The sequence below is a fragment of the Acyrthosiphon pisum genome, chromosome A1, assembly GCF_005508785.2.
Source record: "Acyrthosiphon pisum isolate AL4f chromosome A1, pea_aphid_22Mar2018_4r6ur, whole genome shotgun sequence".
NCBI lineage: Eukaryota > Metazoa > Arthropoda > Insecta > Hemiptera > Aphididae > Acyrthosiphon > Acyrthosiphon pisum.
Genome location: NC_042494.1, coordinates 106,180,460 through 106,191,922, shown reverse-complemented (window position 1 = coordinate 106,191,922; position 11,463 = coordinate 106,180,460). Strand labels below are relative to the sequence as shown.

Sequence of the window (11,463 nt, the reverse complement as noted above, 5' to 3'; positions counted from 1 at the left end):
TATCAGCTATAAGTCAGCTGTTGATCACATTAAAAAAATTAAAAAATGATTATTATAGATCTATGACAATATTTAGTACTAATTTTCAAATTTTAGTGTTCTAGTTGAAAGTAATACCTTATTATATTGGTACAAAAACCATACAAATCCTATTATTTTCTTCCGAGTTATCATATACGTTCAATCCGTTAATTATTTTCTGTGGGGGTAAATGGCCGGATAACGAATTTTGAAATGCTCGCCATGAAAGATGTTAAAATATGGATTAGTCGGGTGGTTGCAAGGGTTAGAGAGCTTTTCAAATTCAATTCAATCAAAATAAATGTTTCAAAGACCCGTAATATTTGCTTTTGACATGTTTACATTAACTTGAAGCGTTCCAGAGGAAATGTTAAATGGTACGTTTTTATAAGAGCTTCGTTTAAAGCTGTCGGAGATTGTGGACCATGTATTTTTGCATCCCTCAGCCTCCCCCTAATTCAAGACCTGGGTATAAATTGAGTACATTATTACTTTTGTATAAGATACAGCATGTATTCATATTTCATACCGTGGTGTCCCTTTGTGTAAATGTTCAATAATTTTCATCTGTGGTAGGTGGCGACGATTGATATTATTATACTTTTCCCGAATCCACTCATGTTGCGTACACACCAACGTATAACTTAAGGCATAAGCATACCTATTATATAATATTCTACTGTTATCTGTTTTATACGTTTTGATTTTTTTATAAAAATGTACACTCATATAATACATATACCCACCTATCCAAAATATCAGTGTGAACCACAGCCGGAGGTATATTTTACTTAATCAACCGAATTATAATTTATATCCGGTCACACATTTAGTTATTTTAAAATGCATATCGGGGCGTCCTCTTTGGCCATTAATAAATTATATGATATTTGAATATTTTTTGTGGTTAATTCTTAATCTTGAGATAATTACTTCAAACTTTTTGGACAACTCAAGAGGGAAAATCCCACGATTGTGGAAAAAATTTGTTCATTTCATATTCCTTTCATGTCTGTAAACGGGTTTACTGTTTTTACGCTACACAAAGTTAAACTGTTATTTAGAATTAAATACAAAACAATTAATTATAAATTTATAAATAATAATAATGGGTAATTAACCATTAATGTTCGATTACGAAAAATCAATTATTACAATTATTGAATGAGAGCAGTGTTAATGGAGAATTGGTGCTAAAAAATAACACGCTATGTAAAACTCAAATGCTTTATGGGAAATGTAAATGTATGTTTACCCAATGGGAACTTATAGCTTTCAGGTACAAAAAACTGACGAATAGGGTAATAATTATTACTTTTCATGTTTATTATTTCAGTTAATAATAGTTATTATATGACTAATAATTTAAATATATGAGTAAACTTTTCAGTTATATTGATTGTGCGTGATGGATACTAAAAATATATATACTAGATTATTTAAAAAATAATAATTGAAAATCACTATCACTGCTATTGTGCTATCAAATATCGCTACTCGCTAGTATTAAGTACATATTAGATTTAGATATAATATATCGGCTCTGAATGAATTTTTGTCGACATATGCTTTATATGATAGAAATTAAAAAAAGATCTTTATTTTATATTGATTCAAATCAAAGATAAATAATTAAAAAAAGTTATCCAAAAGATGTAAATTTTGAAAAAAATAATATGGAATATCATACCGTGGAATAAGAACCAGTATACATTTTAAAATGTTTGTCCATTTACTTGGAATAATTTAACTCGTGTACAGAATATTTTTCCGATGAAAAACATATCGTTCTTACTATTACAAACATATAATATGTATGTACATAATTTGAAAATTCGTTCCGTATTGGATATTTATAACCAATGCATATGAGAGTATGAGAGTACAGATAACCGTGGCACACATTATAATATATACAATACACTCTAGAGTCTAGATTATCATCGTATAACGAATTCTCAAAAACACCACCAAACTCAAAGTCATGAGTTATACTAAAAGTATAAGAGAATGATCAAAATATATAAGAGGAAATAATCTTTAGTAGTTATCACTAGCTATAACGACCGCCAAGGGACAGTTTTAACATGCCATTATAGTCGATAGTCATTATCAACGAAAAGTAATAAAAGTCAAAAATTAAATAAAAAATGTCAATTACATGACTTATTTTCTATATAATACATGTGTAGTGTGTATATATAGGTATATAATGTATAATGTATATAATGTATATATCTTTATAAATGGTACAAAAATAGTGTAAAAGAAAATTAAATACGTTGATGTTTTGATTTTTAATGTAGCTGATGTTGTATTGGAATTTTTACAAATTGTTCTGAAAATTTACGCCGGATGTCATTATACAGTATTGCGTCGTACCATTTAAACGGCCTATTAATGCAAGTTAATTTCATCGGGACGTTGGACGCATCAATTCGTTACTACCAATATCAGACAATATGTCATTATATAAGCAACGTCATTATACGTGATATCTATTATAGGTAGTTATTGAAATTATTTAATGTTGAAGAATATACGCATTTTATGTAAGTATACCACTTGAGATAAAATTACAAGAAAAAATAATAAATTATGTTTCATGCTTCCATAATATTAAAATATTACCTATGTTTTTATAAATAAAAATATTTTTAATATAAAATTGTACTTACCTATGAGGGTTATTATCATATTTTTTTTATCACAAACCGGTCAATATAATATCTTGTCCGGGCAATATAGGTACAATTTTATTTCAAATTTTAAGAGCAATAATATTTGAATTATAAAAAAATATTTAAAAAAAAATGGAAAATAACATGATGTTTGGTTTACGATAAAAAAAATAAAAAACTTTCTGTGCACCTCGCAGTTAACTATATATCTATATTTGTCGAACTCATAAAGTTTAACAGAGCATTACTTTTCACGTGCCTATTTAATATTTATTAAAAACGGGTTTTTACGATTAGCTTTTTCTTACTGTTTGCTATAAAGCCGTCCATCCGGAGAATCTAGTTCCGGTTCCATGGGCCAGTGACTAAATGGTTTGGCAATCGTTTGCTTGAAATGCTCAGGGCTTAGCTGCAGGGTGCCAGGGTCCATGTCTAACGTAGGCATTGGATTCACGTACAACGACACAAACGATTTTTCACACTCAACATTAACCCAAGAGGTTTTTAGTCATAATATATAAAAGTTTTTAAAACATATTTTATGGTGTTGTTTTGACATTTTTCTACTAGAAACGTAAACTACCAGTCTTTAAATATTTATGTAATATGTTTACGATTGAGATAATATATGTAACTATATGTATTTAGCTAGCTATAATAGCTATAAGGGTTGTCGAAATAAGTTATAAACACTTTTAATAACAAGTTATAATAACTTTTATTGAAAACGGACCAGTAGTAATTTTCAGTCTATTAACTTCGGATAAACCAAAAACCACTTTTAGCTGTATTTTTAGGTTGTATTTTTAAATTAATGCCTTGATTACTTAAGTATAATAAACCAAAAAAATGTTTAATTTATTTAATTCTACATCTATCATTCTTCGTTAATATCATAGACCTATAACCTTTTATAGGTCTATGGTTAATATGTTGTAAAAAACAAATATCAATTCATTTCTTTGTGGTTAGAATTTTTTATGTAAAGTAACATACCGCACTTTTTACTATTTCTATATTAAAATATTGTCACTGTTTAAAATGTGTTAAAAAAGTGTTCATGTGAATTTGAACTTTGTGGTATGCAAAAGACATTTTAAATAGCAACTATTGTGCTGGAATTCATTTTATTGGGTGGATTTTTTATACATATGCATAGACGTGTATCAGTATATATACTGCCTAGAGTGGAATATATGGCTTGAAGAGCCCAACAGTCTGATTGTATATTTTTAAATTAATTATTCTACATTCAACTTTCCTCTAGATTTATACTAAAAGTTTATTCAATATTATGTAAATAAATAAATCTACATTATATAGTTTTTTTTAAAATGAAAAAATTTGAATTAAAATTATTTTTAGCCAATATTCTATAATTCATGAGCACATTTTTAGGAGTAAAAAATAAATAATAGTAAGAGAATATTATGAAAGAGCATCATATTTCATATAATTTGTAAATATAGGTATTAATTATTATTATTATTATTTTTTTTTTTAATAAATATTAATTATTCACACCATTAATTTTCATTGATGATAATAATTGATTATTTGTAAGATACTTAAATCAGAATGAAGGAGTAAAAATTCAGTTTAAAACCTGTCATCGACCGGGGAACACAAAAGTGCCAATAAATAATGAGATAAATTGGTTTACTTTTTGTAGTGAATTCGATATTTTATCGTACAGCCGTACAGTACACATCGTTAACTTTGAGTTGTACACAATTCTTATAGATAAGACTCGCAGCATCACTAACTGGCCACAATTTGAAGACAAATTAAAGGTCTCCTCAAAAGGTATAATATATTGATGTAAGTAGTAAAGATTATTTTTTTTTAATAATTGATCGAAATTTTGGATCAGAGGTAGTATTGAGGGTGGTGATGGGAAAAATCCATAGGTCCAACCCAAAGGTTTTTATGACCATTTTCCAAACACAAAGTACCTCATAAGTTGTTTCTACAGAAATTAAAAAATATTAAAAATACTTAATTAATTTTTTTGGATAACGTTTAAATTTAAAATTTTTACGAAATTCATAAAATGTACAAGATATTTTAACTTTAACCACCTTAGACTTTAAAATTTGATACACAATTTCGTATAAGTTTATTTAATGGAAGTTAAAAAATATTAATATTATTAAGTCAAAAAATAACAATTTTTGTTCTTCAGTCAAAAAGCTTAAATTCAATTTAAGGTCACTCACGTACATTTTTTTCAAAGAGTTACAAAAAAACCGAAATAACTATTCACAATATTTTCACACGCTATAAATTAATTTTACATAGCGTTTTGGCATTAACTTATAATATATAAAAAAAGAAACCAATTTAATTATTCAACGAAAATATATATTTGTGCTAAATTAATACAATTTACAGTATAATTTACATATAATTATTTCAAATATTTTTACATATACAGGAATATTTATCAAAAGTGTAACTTATATATAATAATATACCTCTAACATAAATAATTTAATTATGTGTAGGTGATACAAATTATTATTTGAACATTTCATTTTACTTCGAAATGTTGTACAATTATTTCAAAAATTTTATACATTTCACACATTTTATACATTCTATACATTTTATACATTTTATACACATCATACACCTGCGATAGAGCATAGAAGTAATTTAAAAAATAATTGGTGCAGATTGTACCTATACGGTACCTATTAACTATACATATATAGCAGCATCTACAATGGCACAGCGCAGCACAAAAACTACACGCAGCACAATAATCGCCTGAAGAATTTTTAGTACGTTTCCAAAATGATCGGCTCTTATGGGTTTGACCATGTTCGTGGTTACCACCCGGTACATTATTGCAGCATCTGTATCCTGAAGTTTCACACAGGCGACCGGCATCGCAACATTGAGTTTTGTCGGGGTCTTCAGCTCCATTGGGATGTCATGGCGGACGGCGGACTAATCATGGCGGACGGCACTTGGATTGCCGTTTCGGGTGTCATCAACATGATATTTGGCATGGAACGATACACTTTGGTTAGTCGACTTACAGCGTAAAAGCTCGCACGCCTCTTGGCCACGTCCAAATCCACGTCGTTCAATGTAATTGTTGAAGTCACTTGAAGACATGACAAGAGGTCGGCTCCTAGGGTTGACCGTGTTCGTGGTTACCACTTGGTCCTTTATTGCAACATCCGAAGCCTGCAGACATAAGTGATCGGCACCGCTACATTGATTTCGGGTAGGGATTTCGACATAGGCGGGACTGTCGTGGCGGACGGTGCTTGAATTTTCGTTTCGGCATTTTCAGGTGTCATTAACGATTTGGCATCGAAAAGTACGGCCTAATCAATGGACTTGCCGCGTCACAGCAGCCCGCACGTCCCTTGTTCAAATTCATTGTATCTATTGTAATTGAAGACATCGTAGTATGAAAATTATAATATTGAATATTTAATATTGAATTATAATAGATTCGTTACACAGACAATTACTCGAAATTAAATACAAATAAATTATAGTTTGATACTAGCTCACCATTTCCTTGGATACGAGATTTTATATGCTTATTATGTCCGGAATACATTTTAATTCAAATTTAACCAGTTAATTAAATTCGAGAATATATGGAGGGATTTACCATCATGCTCACCCTCGTTTTTTTCTTTAATAATAAATGTATTCGAATTATAATATTAAATATGCTCATAGACCATATTATTATTTAAATTGGATAGATTTCTATACCATTTAAGAAGTGTCCCGTGGCGACACACTTCTTTTTTTTCAAATAAGACCCACATTTTTTGCTGTTAATTGTTAGGCATATGACAATATTTTACCATTCAATTTATTTTGACCAATAGGCAAAAATATTACATTGTATTTAATTCTTTGTCGTAAGTCGTAAGTTATCGCATTAATTCATTAATTTTATTTTTTTGCACCTCAGCATAAATGATAAAAATCTATTTAAATAAAATAATTTCTATAATAAGTACATATAATTAGATACATATATTATTTGATGTATTAATGTTTAAGCTATAATAATAATCTGTTTTTGACGAGGAGATGAAATTGACAGTTAAATTGAAAGCACATTATATTCTTCTATATATTTATCTCTCAAATTCTATAATTTTACAATCATTTTTTTGGGGGGGGATGGGGGGTTGAGTCTTCGACAACTGAGGTCATTAGCCAGTGGAACTGTGGGGGAGGGTACTGTAGGTTTTGAACACCCACGTGTTTGTTTTGGCAGAGTTTTTAAGTGGACACCCTTAAGTATCTGCCATGCCCGGGTTGGGGATGGTGACCTTTCTCTCCGGACACCATGACTGCCTGAAGAAAAATTCCACCCGTGGCCGAGTTCGAACCGGCGACGGCGCGAGTCGCCACCGACGCCTTAGTCCGTTTGGCCACTCTGTCCCCCTTTACAATCATTATATGTGGGATAATACATAATATATCCCAATTATGAATAATTATAATTTTCTGAATTGTAAAATAGGTACTGTTTGTTCGCACGAGTATTCAAATTCATAATAATATATAACTTAGTGATCAATTAATCCATTCAAATAAAAATTGTAATTATTATTTTATATATTCGTGATCACATTGATATCGGCATATCGCATAAAAAAGTTATAGTCACATCATAACTACCAAATAAGTAATAATAGTTAAAAAAAATTAAGTTAATTGTTTCTATTGGAATAGGTATTTAAGTTCTGCTAATATATTTTGATACATATATAATTATCAAGCTATCGAGCAGTGAGTCACTGCCAATCTATGTAATACCTATACAAGGACGTCAAGTAGCCATACGAACATCTTAAGTGAACAAGTAAAATCGATTTTCTAATAAACTTTTATATTTATATATAACTGAGTTATTTGATGTATGAACTAAACTACTATTTATACCGATTTTTACATTTATATACCTAACATTTAATTCTTTACATTTTTAATTTATCTAATTTATTTATTTATCTTTTTAATATATCAACTTACTAGGGAATTTTAATTTAATGAAATCTTCATTTTTTATTTATCATACAGTTGTAGTGGTGGTAAAATTTTAGTAGGAAGTTGTAGGGGGGTTGGGGATAATCCCCCCTCCCCCCAAGGATTTGTAAATCATGATAAGCGATTGAAGTATTGCATACACATGAGTTTCTACCAATTGCCGCTTATTAAAGAACATAATAATATAATATCAAATGTGATATCTAGCTGCAATATGGCGCCAACACCATACCAAAACGTGGTATGACGTAGTACAGATACGATGTGATCGGTTTTTCTCGTACTTCCGAGCTGGCTTCTAAGAGTTTGCCCAATGATCTTGGATGAGTAAGGCCTCTTGAATTTATTTATTGTCTACAGTGCGCCTGTTCACGTGCACTATGCCCATGTCTATGAAGGTACTCGAGAACCGTCAGATTCAGCAAACCGAATTCCCTTGTGTGGTCCTTTGCGCGTAGTGCGTACCTAAGTACACAGTATTAGATACTTTAATACTTATTGTATAACTGCGTACTGCGTAGTGTGTTGAAATTAAAATCGTCAAATCAGTCAAATGCTTTAATATAGATACTGCCTATATAAAATATAAAATGTCAGTTCATACGTATCAATAAAAACTGTACATTTATACACGACGTTTTTAGATGATTTTTTGTGTTTAAAAGTTGGTTTCTGCTAATGTAATATGTATGAATATAATTTGGGTAAATGATTACATTGTTATTCAAATATATTTCGAGAGAAATAGAGAAATATTTAAATTTTATTAACAATAACAATATTAACTTCAAGTCTGTGGTCTATATCTATGTATGAAATATTATTGATAACAATATTAACTGAAAGTTCGTGGCCTATTAATGTATGTACCTACTTGATTCAAAAAATAATTTAATAGTGATTATAATATAGTGTTAAAACTTTTAAAAGTAATTCGACATATTAAATTATATTTTGATTGAGATAATTTTTGTTCAATAAAGAACTACAATAAATTGTAGTAAAATATCAATAGATAATAGATAAATAATTGTAGTTAAATATAATGTTGGTTCACGATATATCTTATATGCAATAGAATTCTCCGTCTATACAATAAACGTAGGTATTATACAATAATTAAAAGTAGTATGTTTTAGTATGTTCTGAAGCATGATCCCTTGATCCCAAGATCCTTGATCCTTGATTCTTGATCCTTGATCCTAAGAGTCTTAATCCGAGATTCTTGATCCTTGATGTATGATTCCGAGATCCTTGATCCTTGATTGCGTACGTGTGTGACGTATATTCACCCCTCCACCTGAACCCGTCTACTCATCACGTGACCGATATATTTTGTATATTTACCCCTCCACCTGAACCCGTCTACTCATCACGTGACCGATACATATTAACCCCCACCTCCCCACCACCTTCCGATCCGTTATGTGAGCAACATATATTTAATATTATCATAAATATTATCAGTTGTCAATTACACATTTATCCTGTAGACTCTTAGATATTATATTTAACAACAACAAATTAAAATACCTATTAGTGAATAACACACAATGGAATCACTACCTTCCCACGAAAGTTATCATACCTCTTAATGAATAACACATTAATAACCAATCTATACTAAAAAATATCTTAATCGCTTAACAACAACAAATTAAAATACCTATTAGTGAATAGTCTTTATACCTGTTAATGAATAACACATTAATACTAAAAAATATCTTAATCGCTTAACAACAACAACAAATTAAAATACCTATTAGTGAATAACATACAATGGAATCAGTACCTTCCCGCGAAATGCTATCATACCTCTTAATAAATAACACATTAATAACCAATCTATACTAAAAAATAACTTAATCGCTTACACGTTAGACTCTTAGATAGCTCGATATTGTATCTCCTACCAATTAATTGACCCATCCACACCCATATTGGCTCTGTATGAGCCGACATTCATTCAGTCTGTTCTCAGTCTTACACAATTGTAATTCTCCTCTACGTTTCTATCAGTCTCATAAATTATTCTGAGCTTATAATTTTTTTCAAGTCTTATATAACCTATAGAGTTTATTATTTTTCCGAGTTTTTTAAAATTTAAAGTGTTTATTATTTTATTATTTTTAAAATCATTTTTAAAAACATGGCTGGTTCAATCACCGACAACGCTACCTTATACAACAAGAAGACATTCACGTATGTACCACCATCACCTCCGGCTGAACTTATCGAGTCTACATCCTACATGTTGGACTTTACAGCTAGAAAATTTATAATTGTCGGTATCGATCCAACAGAATAACTTCAAACAGTTGTTCTTTTATTAACATCGTCACGTTATGTGAAAATTAGTACAGATTTTCTAAGACGGATATTCTCACTTATGGGTAACGTACCTACTATCTTTTATATTAGACACGCCGCAAAACTACAAGCGAACCATATTTCTCGAGACCGATTCTTATAAAATATCGAGTATGGTGTATAGCGGTTCAAACGTTCTAGTAATTGAATCTAAGACTGAAGACGGGTGTAGAGTTTTATTAAATCGTATTGATTTAATAAAACTCCAGGAATTGGAATGTTGTATTACTGGTAGTATTAATGAAAAAGAAGCGAACATAAAACCTGTAGTTATTAGGCAAATTAGTGATTATTACGAGTATTTGAGGGAAAAATGCTTGCAATCGGACTCACCACCCAACAATTTGAGGGAAATGGAAATTTTCATTCGGAACGTTGAAGTCAGACGGGGTATGGACACACCTAACCTCAGTCAAATTAAAATGTTTGCGACTACACAATTGGCCGAACTTTGTATGGCTCATCGGAAAGTAAAAAACTCAGAAGTGGTAATGTAAAAATATATTATTTCGTATATAAAATATTAAATTACACTTATTTTTATTTTAGGTATATGATAAGAATTTCAAATCGCTGTCAGCTATGTCACCAAGCTGTTCCGAGGTAAACGCTATCTTCTCCAAGCATGACGATTCAAGTGATGGATTTAATCAACCGGGCGATGATGATAATTTAGTTAAGGTAATTCATAAATATATATTATGTACAAACATATATTTGAACAAATTTTATTTTTTATTTTAGTTACAGTACGGGTATTCACCGATATCACCAAACTATTCTCTAGGTAACAGTATATCAAGTAAACAGGAAGTTGCCGCTACATATATTCTAGCTAAGGTAATTTATATACCTAATATTTTTCTTCAAATAAAAACAATATTGATTTATATAGTAGAGCCATATATTATTCATAATATAAACAACGTACTAGTCTAACTGAAACATTATTTATGTTATCTATTAACATGTGTTATACGCGTTCATCTCATGTAATATAAATTTCTCCTCACTGTTCGGTATAATGGATATAGACTCAGTGTCATATCCAAGTTCGGTGATAATAAAGTGTGAGTCATAGTTAGATAAGTTATGGAAAAATACGGGGACAAATTTAGGTTGTTGTAACCCTAAGTTACACTTCGAGCACAAAGTTTGCCTAAATTTGCCCGTCAGATGGTCATGATCCTTAACTTTATCAACTTCGGCTAAACTACATTTACACAGATTACACTCGGTACACGCTTGATTTGTTTTTTCTTGGTTCTTAGTCATAGTCAAAGGTATTTTTGTCTTCATCAAGTTCTCGATTTTCCGGCTCACTTCAACTATCGCTTCTACAAAGTGCCTCGCC

General features: G+C 30.1%; 1 protein-coding gene across 1 annotated transcript; it reads left to right on the top strand.

The window, feature by feature from the left end:
* Positions 1–9,866: 9,866 nt before the first annotated feature.
* LOC107884121 lies at positions 9,867–11,049 on the top strand. The gene is made up of 3 exons (XM_016805620.2): positions 9,867–10,597; positions 10,659–10,790; positions 10,854–11,049. Exons 1-3 carry the CDS (start codon positions 10,223–10,225, stop codon positions 11,046–11,048), a joined length of 702 nt encoding a protein of 233 aa, XP_016661109.1. The 5' UTR covers positions 9,867–10,222; the 3' UTR covers position 11,049.
* The last annotated feature ends 414 nt before the right edge of the window (positions 11,050–11,463 follow it).

Excerpts from the sequence above, each read along its gene's own strand:
- LOC107884121 (XM_016805620.2), top strand. The coding sequence starts at position 10,223 with ATGGTGTATAGCGGTTCAAACGTTCTAGTAATTGAATCTAAGACTGAA. Across the intron at positions 10,598-10,658 it reads AAGTAAAAAACTCAGAAGTG|GTATATGATAAGAATTTCAA; the intron begins GTAATGTAAAAA and ends TTTTTATTTTAG. Across the intron at positions 10,791-10,853 it reads ATGATGATAATTTAGTTAAG|TTACAGTACGGGTATTCACC; the intron begins GTAATTCATAAA and ends TTTTTATTTTAG.